Genomic DNA, 15,280 nt, shown 5'->3' with positions numbered 1-15,280 from the left:
AGTTTGAGTCTTAATAAGGCTCAAGGATCTCTCAACCCTTCAAACCGTTACATTACCGAAGCCAAGGTATCTTTGCTTGGGTATGTGGTTTCAGTTGATGGTATTGCTATGGATCCCGAGAAGGTGTAGGCTATTCTTTCTCTACCTATTCTCGAATTGGCTCGCACGTTGTTGACTTTCGTTAAGAAAGGTAAGCATTACACACGATTCTTGGAGGAGCTTGCACAACTTCTCTACCATCTTCATCGTCTTACTCCTCAACCACATGTTTATACTTGGACTGATGCACATTAAGTCGTATTTGAGTCCACAAAGCAAGCCATTGTGGAGGCTCCTATCCTTATGCCTCTTAAAGGGGTCTCGATCAAGTTTTGAGAGGAGTTTTAGATCCTCAAGAAGTTCGTCGAGTTTTGGAAGCATGTTGTGGAGATGTATGTGGAGGGCACTTTCATGATGCAATGGTTTCAAAGATTCTTACTATTGGCCTACTATACACAAAAAACGGCCAAAAATTGGCCACGTGGCAGAGATTTTTTTTTTTTTTGGGGGGGGGGGGGGGGGGGGGCTCAGCTACGCTTTTTGCTTCGCAGTGCTCATTCTCTACGTTTTTTGCTTCCAAGCACACCTACACTCGTGCACTCTCCCGTGCGCACCTGCATGCCTACAGGTTCATGCAGGAAGAGAAGATTGGTTCAACAAACCAAAACAAACCTCTCCCGTGCTTGTGCTTTCATTGTGCCCCGAGAACCATGCTTTTCTCATCTTGCAGGTGCCCCCTTGATCTAAAAAACTCTCTCACTACCTGATGCTATTCAAAAAAGAGCCCTAAATTGCAAATACATTGAGCTTGTGCTGGTTCTAGAGTGGCTCTGCACCAAGACTCTTGAGTTTGAGCGAAAAAACCCACCTCAAACAAGAAGAGCCCCTGCATTTAGGTGACTCCAACAATGTTTTCCTCACGATCGACTTCCGCAGTGCCTCTTGTGAACCCATTCAAGCCCAAACCACCAGTCACCCCTGAGCCCCTTTGGAAGTATGTCACTCCTATAGCTACATTCAGTAAAGGGGGAAGCAAGAAATGGAAGTGTAGCTTCCGCGAGATTGAGTTTGCTGGCTCCTATTCTTGAGGGCGAGCCCATTTGCTTGGCATAACAAGGGAAGGTATTCAGGTTTGCTGCAAGGTAACTCTTGAAGACCGGGCAAATATGGTTCGGGAGGACTATGAGAGTGCTCTCAAGAAGCAAAAAACTCAGCATGGTGCAGCCAAGAAGACATTGGTGCCACAAGTTACACAACCCTCTTTGCAAGGCATGTTCAAGGAGCAGTCCAGAGATGAGGTAGATGAGGTGGTGGCTCGTTTCTTCCACGTGTGTGGTCTTGCTTTTGCATTGGCTCGCTCCCCGTATTTCCATGCGATGGTGTCAGCGACCCCATATTTGTCTCTCAATGTTTGATTCATGAGAAACTCGGAGCAGGGCTTTCTTTTAAATGTGGTTTTAATGTTTCGTTTATGTTTTGCACTGTATATTGGCTATGAAACTCAACCTACCCTTGGCATTTCCATCCACATAGGTTTGCCGTTTCCTCCTGTTTCTTGTCCTAGGACGTTTCCCTAATAGAAACGTTTCATGCAACCTAGCTTTGTGGACTTACCGCACAACACATAAGGTGGCTTTGGGTTTACTCCTTTTTGCCTTGACTATGGTATGGATGCTATTCTTCCTATATCGAGCTTGAGGTGCCTAGCTTGTGGATAGCTCTTGCTCATGGATGGGGAGATCAGTAGGCATTAGTATGACGACTTCGTCAACTACATGTGCTAGGATGATCGTGACCATGCTTTGGAACAGTTTGAGAAGCGAGCCGCACGTTCAAAGAGCTTGTTTGATGATAAATTCACAAAGGAGGAGGCTATTGAGCAAGGTGACTTGGTTTTGAGGGATGACATCCGTTTGGATAACCACAAGAAAAAGAAGTTTCTTATTCGTTGGAAAGTACCGTTCATGGTACACAAGAAGTTTTCGAATGGTTCTTATCGTCTCAAAGATTTGGATGGCACTCTTCATTTAAGTCGCGTCAATGCATAACGATTGAAGCTCTATTGTCATCAACATGAAGGCACTTTGGAAGACACTCTTGCAAATCGAGGTGTGCAAGACACCTCGATTTGGCTTTGCTCTTTTCCATTAGGAATTTACACGTCCACATTGGGTTCAGCGTCGTGTTTTTTTTGAATCTTGGCGGACTCTCATCCGGCGATCTTTTTTCCCAGTTTCTTTTATTGTAAATATTTGGGATTAAGTTCTATAGAAGGCTAAGCTAAGTTTTGGTTTTTTTTTAAAAGCCATGTATAGCCATACTTGGGGGAGGTGTTTTTTTAATAGCTTTTTAAAAAGCTAGGTTAAGAGCTTATGGCTATAAAAAGCTTTGGTTTCTATTTGTGAAGGGAAAAATTGGGTTTTTTTCAAAGGAGAGAAGCATGGAAGGAATAGAAGGCTTTGTTTTCCTTCCACAATCTTTGAAAAGCTTTGTTTTTTCTCTTCTATATGCGCATATATGAGAGAGAGAGAGAGAGACAGGGCTTGAGCTTGCTACGCATACCACATAGTAAGCGCCATCACCATCAACATCATCATCAACACGTCGTCGTCGGCAACGTCAAGAGCAGAGTATAGCAAGGAAGAGGGCACCTTATTAGTCTTGTGGTTGCCTTCTCTAGCACGCGATTCGTGTGAGGTGCCTTGGCTAGTGGGAGATCTTTAGAGCTTTTGCTTGTGCCTTGACCCGGGTTCGAATCGGGCTCTTCCGCGCCTTTTGGGTGTGGTGTTCACACCGTGGTGTCTGTTGGCGTCCGTTGGTGTGGCTGGTTGCCATAGCCCTGTATTTGGAATTTTGGTGGCTTCTCTGGTCGCTTTCCGGTAGCTTCGTGTAGTCATTCCGGCGGCTGTCTGGTGGCGGTTTTTGTGCAGTGAGATTGTGAACTTCTCGGGCTTGGCTGGGCCTTTGCGGACATCCGCACCGCCATTTTATTTTTAAAATTCATTTAAAATATTTTTTTTTCTAAAAAAAGAAAAACCCAAATACCATGTAGAAATCCAGAAATCCTCCGTGAGGGGATTGTTTTTTTATGAGGAATTCAAGTCCACAAGGATGACTTTTCTTTGAAGTGTGTTCATGCACGCTTGGTACTCTTTGTGAGACTAGTTGGGGCAATACCCTCTTGTCGCTTCCATGAACACAAATTGACGCATTCACACAGATCCTTGGACGTGTTGTATTCATTTGTATAGGGGTGCAATACCTCCCCTTTGGTGAAACCTGTAATGCTTGCATGTTTTTTTAGGTTATGATTGAAACCGGTCTTCAGAAACTTGACGGGTGGTGAGCACACTTAATCACACTTAAAAATCTTTATGAATTGGAATAATAAACTTGGAGGAAGAAGAAAAAGAATAAGTGGAGCTAGAGTGCTCCTACACAAAAGACCAATTGACCCCAAAGTGTGGCGCCCCCACAGGTATTTATTTATCACTCGAGGTCGGTGTAGCCCTTGTACAATTCCCGAGAAGATGCCTCCTTGCTTCACGTGGAGGAGATCTTCTCAAACTTTCACCTAGTTTGTGTTGTGTTGAAACAAGAGCCTTGGCCCCCTTTTTATACAAGTTTAGGGGTGAAAAGCTATGCTTTTTCCCCTTAGAGAAAATCTATTTCAAGTGCTTTTCCCAAAAAGAAAGAACTCTTCGAATAGCTTTTCCTCTCTCTCATTTTTTTATTAAAATAAATAAATAAATAAATAAACGTGTGGCGCTTAGCGTTTTCTTCTTTTTCGAAAACTGGGCTGCCCGGTGCTTTTCTCCATCGCGCTTTCCTTGCGCGTTTTGCTGCTGCCCAGTTGCCCATGTCTTCGCCTCTCTTTCTCTTGCTTGTGAGCGCATGCCTGCCTATGTGGCAGTGCCCGTACCTGTGCAGCCAGCCGTCTACATGGTAGCGCCGGCAGCCAATCGACTCACCTGCAGCCAGCCACGTCAGTGCCTGTCCACGCGCGCCACGTCAGCTGCAGTCCATGTGCGCCACGTCAGCTTTACTGTGTGTCAGCTTCCACATCACCTGCACCTATGCCATGTGGTAGTGCCACATCAGCTGCTGACTGGACCGACCCACAAGATGCCTCAGCTGCTGCTCTTGCAACAAGTTAGGAGAAAGACCAAAAACATGCACATGAACAAACATATGATCATGCACACACATGAACACACACACACCAAACATGTATCTGCATCCACACACGTGTACAAACTTACACATGCATATACAAGATTAAACATGATGAGTGAATGCTAAACATGATTAAACATAATCACAATGCTTAAGAAAAAGAGGTAAAATACTCAGTCTTGTAACATAACCCCTCTTAAAACAAAGCAATCGTCCTCGATTGTTCATTCAAAGGATCTACCAAACTGAAACAGAACCTAAGAGACCAATAAGAAAGCTATGTCCTGCCTACTGAAACAGAACACCTGAATACATAAATCAAGAGCATCCATCTCGTGAATAGTCATGTCTCCTTGGATGCTTTACCTGCTCCGCTCATGGCCATCCCACAGGACCTACGATCAGCAGTACATCATGAACATGAGTAAACACTAATGCTTATCAAATGAAAGTCTAGAATAGGCATCCCCATTCTCTCAAAAGATTCGTATAACCATGAATCAAACCATGTGACTAGTACACATATATCATAGAAATCCCATAGGCAGATATACTGTCAGTTCATTATCTCGAGTGTGTTAATAAGAACACCAAGCGACTTCTAGATCTCATCCAAGTGAACTCTGTGACAAGGGAGCGGAGTCACCCCCCTCTTGAGTAACAGGTAGTACTCCAAAATCCACAGCTGAACCTGTTGAAGCACTTTCTAAGGTAGGCTCCAAACCAAAAGCCTCGAGGTAAAGTTGTAGTATCCTCGTTGAATCTGCCAAGTCACCCTCCTCCATCCGCTTTGAATCCATAGGTGAATAGTTCACAAACTTCACCAAATATTGACGTGAAACTTTTCCTTTGACTTTTCTTTCTTTATGTGATCTGTTCTGGTTGAAGAATCTCATCTAGTACTTCGACTTCTGGTTGTGTCTCATCAACCCGATCTGTAGGCACCTCACCTCTAAAAGGTTTAAGAAGACTCACATGGAATGCATTATGATCCTCCAATGATCCAGTAGCTGAAGATGATAAGAAACATCACTAATCTTCTCAATCACCTGAAAAGGCCCATAGTACCGCATACTCAGTTTAGGATATAAGTGCTGTTTATCCTTCATTTTCTAGAGTCTAGCCTTCTCAAATCTCAAAAGCACCCAATCACCCAAATCAAAAACCAATGATTGGCGGTGAAGGTTTGCTGCTTTCCTTTGTTTCTCTTGAGTGCTTTGAAGAGCCACCTTGACCTTCTTGTAAGCCTCATCCATATTTTCCACAAAATGATTTGCCTCAAAGATCTTATCTTTTGTATGTAGGATCGGAGGTGCTTTCTTCCGGCCTTCCATAATCTCGAAAGGTGCCTTACCGGTTGAAGTGTGAATGGTGTTGTTGTAAGCAAACTCCACCAAAGGAAGATACTTTTCCCACTGCTCCTTATGATCCGAAACATAACACTTTAGAAGATCTAGTATAACTGAGTTGGCAATTTTTGGTTGCCCATCTGTTTGTGGATGAAAAGACGATGAGAATTTCAATGAAGTATTCATGTTCTCGAACAATGCTCTCCAAAATAAACTCGTCATTCGAGGATCTCGGTCACTAACAATAGATGTGGGCATCCCATGGTACTTGAAGATATTTGTCAAAAATATCCTCACCATTTGCTCTGCATTAATCTTCTTCTTGACTGTAATGAAGTGAGCCTGCTTGCTGAAACGATCCACGATAGTCCAGATGCCATCATTCCCACTCTTTGTCCTAGGAAGATCAAAGATAAAATCCATAGCAATACTCTCCCATGGTCTATCTGGAATAGACAAAGGATGAAGTAACCCAAGTGTCTTTTGATGGTCACACTTCACCTTCTGATAAATGATACAATCACGAACAAAAGCATTAGTATCTCTGCGCATACTAGGCCAATAAGAGAACGCCTCCAAAGCTTTCACTGTAGCCTCAATACCATAATGGCCTGCATAAGGTGGGGCATGGCATTCTGTCAAAACCTTCCGTCTCAACTGAGATGTGATACACAATTTGTCATGCATCATCAAAAATCCCTCCTTGAGAGAATAATGATCAACTCGCTCTCTTTCAGTCAAACGATCAAAAATCTGCTCAAAATCTGTGTCATGAGCATACTGTTCTCGCATATCATCAAGTTCATGATGAAAGATAATAGAGACGGTTGCCACATGTGGTTTCCTAGATAAGGCATCCGCAACCACATTCTTTTTGCCATCCACATGAACAATCTGAAAGTGAAACATGGACAAAAAGTTTGCCCATCTCATATGCTTCTCTGAGAGCTTCGTTTGAGTAAGGAAGTATCGTAGAGTCTGATGATCACTCTGAACAATGAAATCAGCCCCAAGAAGGTAATGCTTCCAAGTAGAAAGAGCATGAATAACCACAAGAAGCTCCTTCTCATAAACTTGTAGATTCCTTTCTGCTTGTGACACAGTTCTACTCTCATAAGCAATAACATATCCATCTTGCATAAGAACAGCTCCAATGCTATTCCCACATGCATCACACTGTACCACAAAAGGTTTATGTAGATCTGGTAAAACCAAAACTGGATGAGTGCTTAGCTTTTCCTTAAGCTTGTTGAAAGCTTCCACTTCCTTCTCTGTCCATCGAAATTTTATATCCTTTTTGGTCAGGTGATGTAATGGTGAAGCAATTTCCGCAAAGAATCGGATAAACCTCTTGTAATATGAACAAAGTCCTAAGAAACGTCTCACATCATGAATAGTCTGCAAATCCGGCCAATTCTTTATCGCTTCAATTTTTGATGGATCCATCCTGATGCCATCCTTAGACACTATGTGCCCAAGAAAGTGAATCTCCTGCATGAAAAATTTACTCTTCTTTCCGTTGACAACCAATCTATGCTTTTTAAGTTCCTCAAACACTTTGGTCAAATGCTCCCGATGCTCCTTCTCTGAATGAGAAAACACAATCATATCATCAAAGAAGGTGCCCACAAAAGCACGGTGTGGTCGGAAAATTCGATCCATCATCTTGTTGAAAGTTGCTGGAGCATTCGTAAGACCAAAAGGCATGACCAAAAACTCATAAAGTCCAAAAGTTGTCCTGAAAGCTGTCTTGTGCACATCTTCTGGCGTGATGCGAATTTGATGATATCCACTCTTCAGATCAATGCGACTGAATTAGGCTGCTCCCTGTAACTGATCCAAAATATCATCGATTCGAGGTATAGGGAATCTGTTCTTGATGGTAATCTTATTCAGTGTTCTGTAATCAATGCACATCCGCCAAGAACCATCTTTCTTTTGTACCAAAAGCACTGGTGAACAATAGGGCGAATAGCTCGGCTGAATCAATCCTTTGTCCAACAGATCACGCACTTAGCTTATAATCTGTTCTTGTTGGGCCGCACTCACCCTATAGGGTGGCTTATTCAGTGGTGAACTTCCAGGAATCAAATCAATCCCATGATTCTCAGGCCTAGCAGGCGGCAACTCCCTTGGCAAAGGCTCTGAAAAACAATCTTGAAAACTTTTGAGAAAGTCCAATCTTTCCTTGTCCAACTCAGACAGGTTAGAATTTGTGGTATCCTGATTCTCTTTAACAAACACTAAGTAAACAGAAAAATGTTTCTTTATTAAACGAGAAATGGCCGAGGCCGATACAACATGAATAGATTCTCCTTTAAGCTTTACATCAAGAGTGTGTTCCTTATTCTTGTGAGTGAGTGATTTTCCTGTTGAAAGTATCTACTACTGCTTTAACTTTATGGCACCAAGGCATACCCAACAAAACATCACAACCCTCCAATGGCATAATGTAGAAATCATCCTCTCTGTCCATGTAAGTCTGCACACTGAGACGCAGTTTCCCAATGATCCGTATAACCTCAACCGAATGTCCAGGACAAGCCAAAGTAGCCTCATGCAACACACCCATCTCCTCTGGTTTGATGCCCAACTTTGCTGCAAGCTCAGGGGTGATGTCATGACCTTGTGAAATTGGTGGAGCACAATTGTGGGCATGGTGGTCGGTGAGCAAGATAAATATTTCACGATTCATACTTGGGTGCTTGGACAAATGGTCCCAACTGTGAAGGGGGACCAAGGGATTTAATATTTATAATGTTTTAACCTTGGGTGGCCCCTAGGGATAAGTTTTAATGAACTTAAAAGGGCCTTAGGGCCTTAGAATTTCTTATGGATAAGTTTGGGGAGAGGCTACTCCATTTTTGGAGGTACACGCCTCTTTCCCCATCTCTCTCTTGCTTTTGGGAAAGGGGAAGGCGGCTGGCTGCGTGGAGAGGAAGCGCGAGGTCGCCTGAAGGGATTGGTACAAGTTGGCTGGTACAGGACAGCTGGTGCAGGTCAGCTGGTACAGGCGGCGATTCATACAGGCGGCTGCTGCAGGTCATCTGGCGCAGGTGGCTGTAGGGCAATTGGTACAGGCCGGCTACAGGGCAGCTGGTGCAGGTCTGTACAGGACAGCTGGCGCAAGTCGGCTGGTGCAGGTCTGTGGAGGACAGCTAGTGTAGGGCAACTGGTACAAGCAGCTGCAGGACAGCGGGTACAAAGACGAGAGAGGCCAGCAGGTGCAGCCTGAATCTCTCTCTCTCTCTCTCTCTCTCTCTCTCTCTCTCTCATGTGAGCTCTGGAGGGCAAAGGCGGGTGGCTGCAATTCAGGACAGCATACTCTATACTCTCAGGGCTGGTGTTTTTGAGGAGGATTGGACTGAGGGACAACAGTGTACCTGCTGAATATCTTTCTCTCTCTTTCCACTGGCTTACGACTGCTTCATAATTGTTTCTTTTGGCCCTTTGTGAGAGGAGGGGTGTGGCAGTTTGAAGGATCGAAACAGAGTTAGATTGTGGAATTGTTCTTTGGCTGAGTTCGAGGCTAAGATCATGGAACAGCCAGATGCGTGCTCAAGGCTTCCCTCTTGCATTGTCTTGGTTGATTAGAGGAGACAGCAATGTGTTGCTTTTGTGGGAGACAGATCTGTGTGTGTATCCTCTATGCTAAGAGGTCTTGAGGGTTACCAGATTGGACATGCAGGTTTCTTTTCCTTGACTGGCTTTGTTGTACTCAGTTAAGCTTTTCCATTGAAATTGAATAAAGAAATACCGAAAGGGGCACCAAGCTTTGGGGCCAACAGGTGTCGTTCTCCTTTTTGTTTTGGAGCACACTAGCTCTGGTTTATTTGTTTAATTGTCTGGACTACATTGGATAGGTGACTGCTAGTCTACCGCACTTTGGTTTCTACCAGAGGCCGGTTTCAGGTGATGAAGTTTGCACGAGCCCCAGGATCGAAAAAGATCAAAACCTCCTGATCTCAAAGTCTTCCCCATGCTCTGCACAACTCTGAAGATGCATCCCCTTGCTTCAACCCTATCAAGTCAGGTACTAGTCTAGCAGACAGTTTTTGTTTTTTTGCTTTAGGCTCTTCCTCTGAGTCATCTGCGTTTTTAAGTGTGCTCTTCGGACACCTATAGTACTGATGTCCCTCTTTTCCACAAGAGAAACATTTGTTGGCAACTATAAGTTCTTTCTTTTCTTCATTCGTCCTTTGAGGTAAGGGCTGAAATTTTCTCTTCTTGGATTGCCCCTTCTCTCGTGGTTCAGTGTCTTTGTTGTCCTTTGACTCCTTTGCCTTTTTAAATGCCTTCTTTGAGAAGAGACGTTGATCCTTAAATCCTGACATTTGACCAGTAAGCATGGCATATCCAGTCTGAGCATTTTCTATCATCTGAGTCATATTGATGACCTTTGTTTTAATGCAATAGTCACGAAGCTCCTTGGGTAACCCACAGCAATATGTCTCTACTTGCCCAACCTGTGACATGGGCCTAAAGGATGTGACTGGTAGCAGAGTATCCCAAAATTTCTTGTTATATTTTTCCAGATTGCTACAATCTCTGGAATCTAATCGATGCCAAGCTGTCATAACATCCACCTCAAAAGTCGGTGTCAACCATAAAGAAGAGAAGATTTGCTTGAACTCCACCCAAGTGCTAGGTGCTATACCCTGATGAAGAAGTGTCGACCACCATTGAAGAGTATTTCCCTTTAGAAAAGAAGCTACCTTCCGTACCTTTGATGCCTCTGTGAAGTTACCATGAGAAAATGCCGCATCAAACTGTTGAATGAAGGTGAGAGCCTTCATTGCACCACTAAAAGTATCAAACTTTACTGCAGCACCACCTTCTTTATAATCTTTTGGCTTCTCGCCCAGAACAAGATTATCATAGGGATGTGGTTTGAGAAAAGAATTGCCCACAGCATTAGATCCCATGCCCATCATACCACCTCCCATACCAGGCATACCAAAAGCACTTCTGCCACCACCACCATAAGTTCCATACATACCTCCTGGCATACCTCCATGCATACCTGGTTGCATACCATAGCTCCCCATGTTGGGTACACCTGTCATGGAATGAAAGACAGAGCCTCCACCAAAGTAACCAGGATGATAAGTATTAAAAGGGTTTCCATGGGTAGGTGGGATAAAAGAAGAAGAAGAATTGGGGTATGGCTGAAAATTTGGGTAGATGGGAGCCAAATGTTGAGGCTTGGGTTTCTTCTCAGACCCCTGCTTCTGTGGTTTAGAATCAGCTTTGAAGTTTTGTGGAAAACGTGAATCCTTCGCGAGTTCCATTAATCCCTCCATCAAACTCTGCATCTTTGCTTCATAAGTGGCATCATCATCTTTAAATTCTGGCATATCGGGAGGTAATTCTTGCTTGCTTTCCTCATCTTCATCGAAGTAGTCGTCCTCTTTCGAAGATAAATCCTTCATCTCTGCACTAGTTTCAGCCATAGAATTAAATGTGTCGACCACAGGCTCGTCCCTTGAAAAAAATGACAATGAAATCCCGGCAATGGAACTTTGAAACCAGCCTTCAGAAACTTGACGGGCGGTGAGCACACTTAATCGCACTTAAAACTCTTTATGAATTGGAATAATAAACTTGGAGGAAGAAGAAAAAGAATAAGTGGAGCTAGAGTGCTCTTGCACAAAAGACCAATTGGCCCCAAAGCGTGGCGCCCCCGTAGGTATTTATTCATCACTCGAGGTCGGCGTAGCCCTTGTACAATTCCCGAGAAGATGCCTCCTTGCTTCACGTGGAGGAGATCTTTTTAAAATTTCATCTTGTTTGTGTTGTGTTGAAACAAGAGCCTTGGCCCCCTTTTTATCACGTTTAGGGGTGAAAAGCTATGCTTTTCCCCCTTAGAGAAAAATCTATTACAAGTGCTTTTCCCAAAAAGAAAGAACTCTTCGAATAGCTTTTCCTCTCTCTCATTTTTTTATTAAAATAAATAAATAAATAAATAAATAAACGTGTGGCGCTTAGCGTTTTCTTCTTTTTTGAAAACTGGGCTGCCCGGTGCTTTTCTCCATCGCGCTTTTCCTTGCGCGTTTTCCCGCTGCCCGGTTGCCCATCACTTCGCCTCTCTTTCTCTTGCTTGTGAGCGCATGCCTGCCTACGTGGCAGCGCCTGCAGCCAGCCACACGTGCCTGTGCCTGTGCCTGCGACGTCAGCGCCTGCACACGTGCGCCACGTCAGCTGCAGTCCACGTGTGCCATGTCAGCTTTACTGTGTGTCAGCTGCCACGTCACCTGCACCTGTGCCACGTGGCAGTGCCACATCAGCTGCTGACTGGGTTGACCCACAAGATGCCTCAGCTGCTGTTCCTCTGCAACAAGTTACGAGAAAGACCAAAAACATGCACATGAACAAACATATGATCATGCACACATGAACACACACACACACACCAAACATGTATTTGCATCCACACACGTGTACAAACTTACACATGCATATACAGGATTAAACATGATCAGTGAATGCTAAACATGATTAAACATAATCACAATGCTCAAGAAAAAGAGAGAAATACTCAGTCCTGTAACAATGACAACCCTTTTGCGACCAATAGAGTGTCCAACATTGGTCTTTGTTGCTCTTTGGTTCCTTGGTTAGATGATCATTCCCATAGGCCATGTCCCTTTGGGCAGCTGTAACACCTCATAGGTGTGCACCCACATCCATCCTGCAAATCCCAGCCTACACTCACAGTCACTCCATTTCTCTTTTCTACCCCAGCCTACCCTGTATATGTCCTTATGATGTCTTGGCACATGCATCTGAGGACTGATGCAGGTGACGGAATCTGCATCTTTTGCTGCCCTTGATGTGATTCAGTAAAAGATGGGTAGCACTTTCTTTTTAAGTGTAGTTAGTAAAATGGCTTATGTTGTGTCTTGTTATCACAACTGTAGGGTAGTACTTTTTTTTAAAAGTGTAGTCAGTAAAATGGCTTATGTTGTGTTTTGTTATCACAACTGCCTGCTCAATCATTATCAAATCATTTCATGAAGCTCAAGTTGCTTGCAGGTTATATGCTGGAAAAATGTGAGTATTTTATTTATGGAAAGGCCCTAGGACCGTTTCCGCAAGCTGCTGGGTTTTGAGCAGGATTTCTTTGTGCTGATATTGGCTTGCCTTGTGCCATCACAATTTGGGTCCCATTCTTGGGATTCTATGATTGTCCCTTGTCAGAAGCTGACTTTCTGTCTGCATGTGGAAACTTCAGAAGCCTTTCTTTCTTTTTTGTCTGTCTGAAAAGAATGCCATTTGCTTCTCTGTAAAGTTATTGCTCAAGAAATACATTAGCTGGTCAAAACCTGTCTCTCAGACTGATAGCATAGTTATTTCTCTCTTTACCATCAGTGGTCCAATGGTATCATAATGTTGTGTTTACAACTGCCAAACCAGCTGGTTTTTTCAAGGAGTTTTCTCTCCTCTAGGCCAACTTTCTTGTTTTTCATGCTCACTCGTAACAATTGACTTAATATGTTTTGAACCTTACTTGTAGGGTGGAAGTTTTAAATAAGTTCAGAAGTGAAGACCACAAGTGCCCGGCCTTGGTTTGTACAGACTTGGCCGCACGTGGACTGGATCTGGTTGTAGATCATGTGATCATGTTCGACTTTCCTCTAAACTCTGTGAGTGTTTTCTATCTAATCACTTAACCACCCCCCCACCCCCCCTTTCCCCCCTTCTCTCTCTCTCTCTCTCTCTCTCTCTCTCTCTCTCCTTTTTCACTAGCATGTTCCTCATTGCATCTCTCCTCTGTGGGCTTTAGGTTGGTTGGGATGGGTGCACGTGTGCCAGTGTTTGTTTTTGTGGAGAAATTCTTTTTGGCTAGCTTAATGTGTCACCAAAATGGGGGAGGATTATTTTTCATTAACTGTGTCACCAATGTTCTAGGTGGATGACTTCTGAGTTCTTTTTCCTAAACGTTAGTTGACTTGCGTATCTTCCCCTTCTGCAGATTGATTACCTCCATCGAACTGGTCGAACAGCAAGGATGGGTGCCAAAGGTGAGCTTTTTAGTGCTCTCCTTATCCTCTCCTTACTCGCATCAGTACTCCTATTAAGTGTCCCCATCACTTCTGTACTTGATGTTATACAGCCAGACTGAAAAAGAGAGTTCAGGATTTGAGTTGTGGCTCTCTGCAGGTAAAATCACGAGCCTCGTTACCAAGCGTAGTTTGGCTCTAGCTGAACAGATAGAAGAAGCGATTCACAAAGGGGAAACTTTGGAAGGTCTCTCCTCAGTGAGGAAAGAAACAGCTGAGGTGAAGAGACAAGCTATCAAAACAAAGCTGAACGAGAGAGGAAAGACTGGGAGGCCAGCTTCTCCAGCAAGCAAATATCCAACCCAGCGGCAAAAACCGGGTATCTTGAATTTGAAGAGGTCTCCTGCTGCTAAAACAGTTTCCCAAGCAACCAGACCTTCAGCTAAGGGGTCCAAAGTAGTGATCTCCAATTCGAAGAGAGCACCAGTGGTACGAGTTACCAAAACACGAGCCTCTGTCAAGCCAGGGGCCCAAAAGACGACCAAAAGAGCAGGTCAGAAGATCATGAAACTATCTGGTAAGAGGTAGTTGTGTCAGTAAGTATGCTGCCTCACTGGCAAGCACTCACGTTGTTGAACTGAAAGTTGTGGCACCTCCATGCAGTCAATCGGATTCCTTCTTCGGTGAGTTTGTATATATCAGTTTCAACAAAGCTTTTGGCCTGTCTTTATGATTTTTTCGGCCAAGTTGGGGCCAGCTGGTTTATATTAATATTTCAATTGCCTAACTAGCTATCATATGTGGGTGTGTACATGCTCTCTTTAAGGATAGCCTTCCCCATTCACCTCAGAAGAATTGATTGAAGCAAAGAATTAATTAAACTTGCTCTCTCTCTCTCTCTCTCTCTCTCTCTCTCTCACACACACACACACACACACACAAATTTCAGGATTATTCTTTGCGCATTAAGGGTTTTTGCATTTTTTGGATGTTTCTCTGCATTTTAGGGTTTCATAAGTTCAGTGTATTTTAGGAACACTTTTGGGATTTATGATTCCTCTTTAATTTTTTGCGAAAGTGGGAGGGCATGGTTTTGTGTGCATTTTAGGGTTTTCCCTATTTGCTTTGGGGTTATTGTGTACATTTTAGAGTCCCAATTTGAACTACAAGAGCTTCAATTTTCGTCAGACATGATGATATGGGGAGTGATGGCCTCATACAAGGCGAGGACTAGGAGGGCTCTCGAGGGACATTAGTAGCACTAGTGGGGTCAAACAGGACTACTACCCCCAGTCTCCTACATTGTTTGAGCTGAACATAGAGATCACTGGACAGATTTGGGGGGATACACTCATAGTTGGCCCAGCCAGTTGTATCCATTCTAGTGTATGGGGATGACACACTCCTGATTTTCGACACTATTGACGGCATTACAAAGACACTTGGATGCATGACAACGTATTGTGATGAGAGATCTCAAAGTTAATCTTGACAGAGAGTAGCATGGCTTTTGTATACAAAGGGTCCCAAGTGCAAGCTGTCTAGTCTTGAGTTTGGCTTGGAGTGACCTTCATAGGATGCATTGCAACCTATTGTGATGAGAGATCTCAAAGTTAATCTCGACAGAGAGTAGCATGACTTTTGTATACAAAGGGTCCCAAGTGCAAGTCGTCTTGTCTCAAGTTTGGCTTGGAGCGATCTTTGTAGATTTGA

The 15,280-nt window shown here is 43.7% G+C and overlaps 1 protein-coding gene across 1 annotated transcript in view; it reads left to right on the top strand.

Annotated features, from left to right (window-relative positions):
- RH39 overlaps window positions 1–14,448 on the top strand; it is a 115,897-nt gene extending 101,449 nt beyond the window's left edge. Inside the window, exons 7-9 of the mRNA XM_086772061.1 lie at window positions 13,081–13,210; window positions 13,540–13,588; window positions 13,728–14,448. Coding sequence (XP_086628187.1) covers window positions 13,081–13,210; window positions 13,540–13,588; window positions 13,728–14,155 — 607 coding nt within the window. The 3' untranslated portion in view covers window positions 14,156–14,448. The remainder of the gene's footprint in view (window positions 1–13,080; window positions 13,211–13,539; window positions 13,589–13,727) is intronic.
- The last annotated feature ends 832 nt before the right edge of the window (window positions 14,449–15,280 follow it).

The sequence above is a fragment of the Cibotium barometz genome, chromosome 32 (genome assembly GCF_041138505.1).
Source record: "Cibotium barometz isolate CiBa-2024 chromosome 32, ASM4113850v1, whole genome shotgun sequence".
NCBI classification, from domain to species: domain Eukaryota; kingdom Viridiplantae; phylum Streptophyta; class Polypodiopsida; order Cyatheales; family Cibotiaceae; genus Cibotium; species Cibotium barometz.
This window is presented reverse-complemented; position numbering and strand designations above follow the sequence as displayed.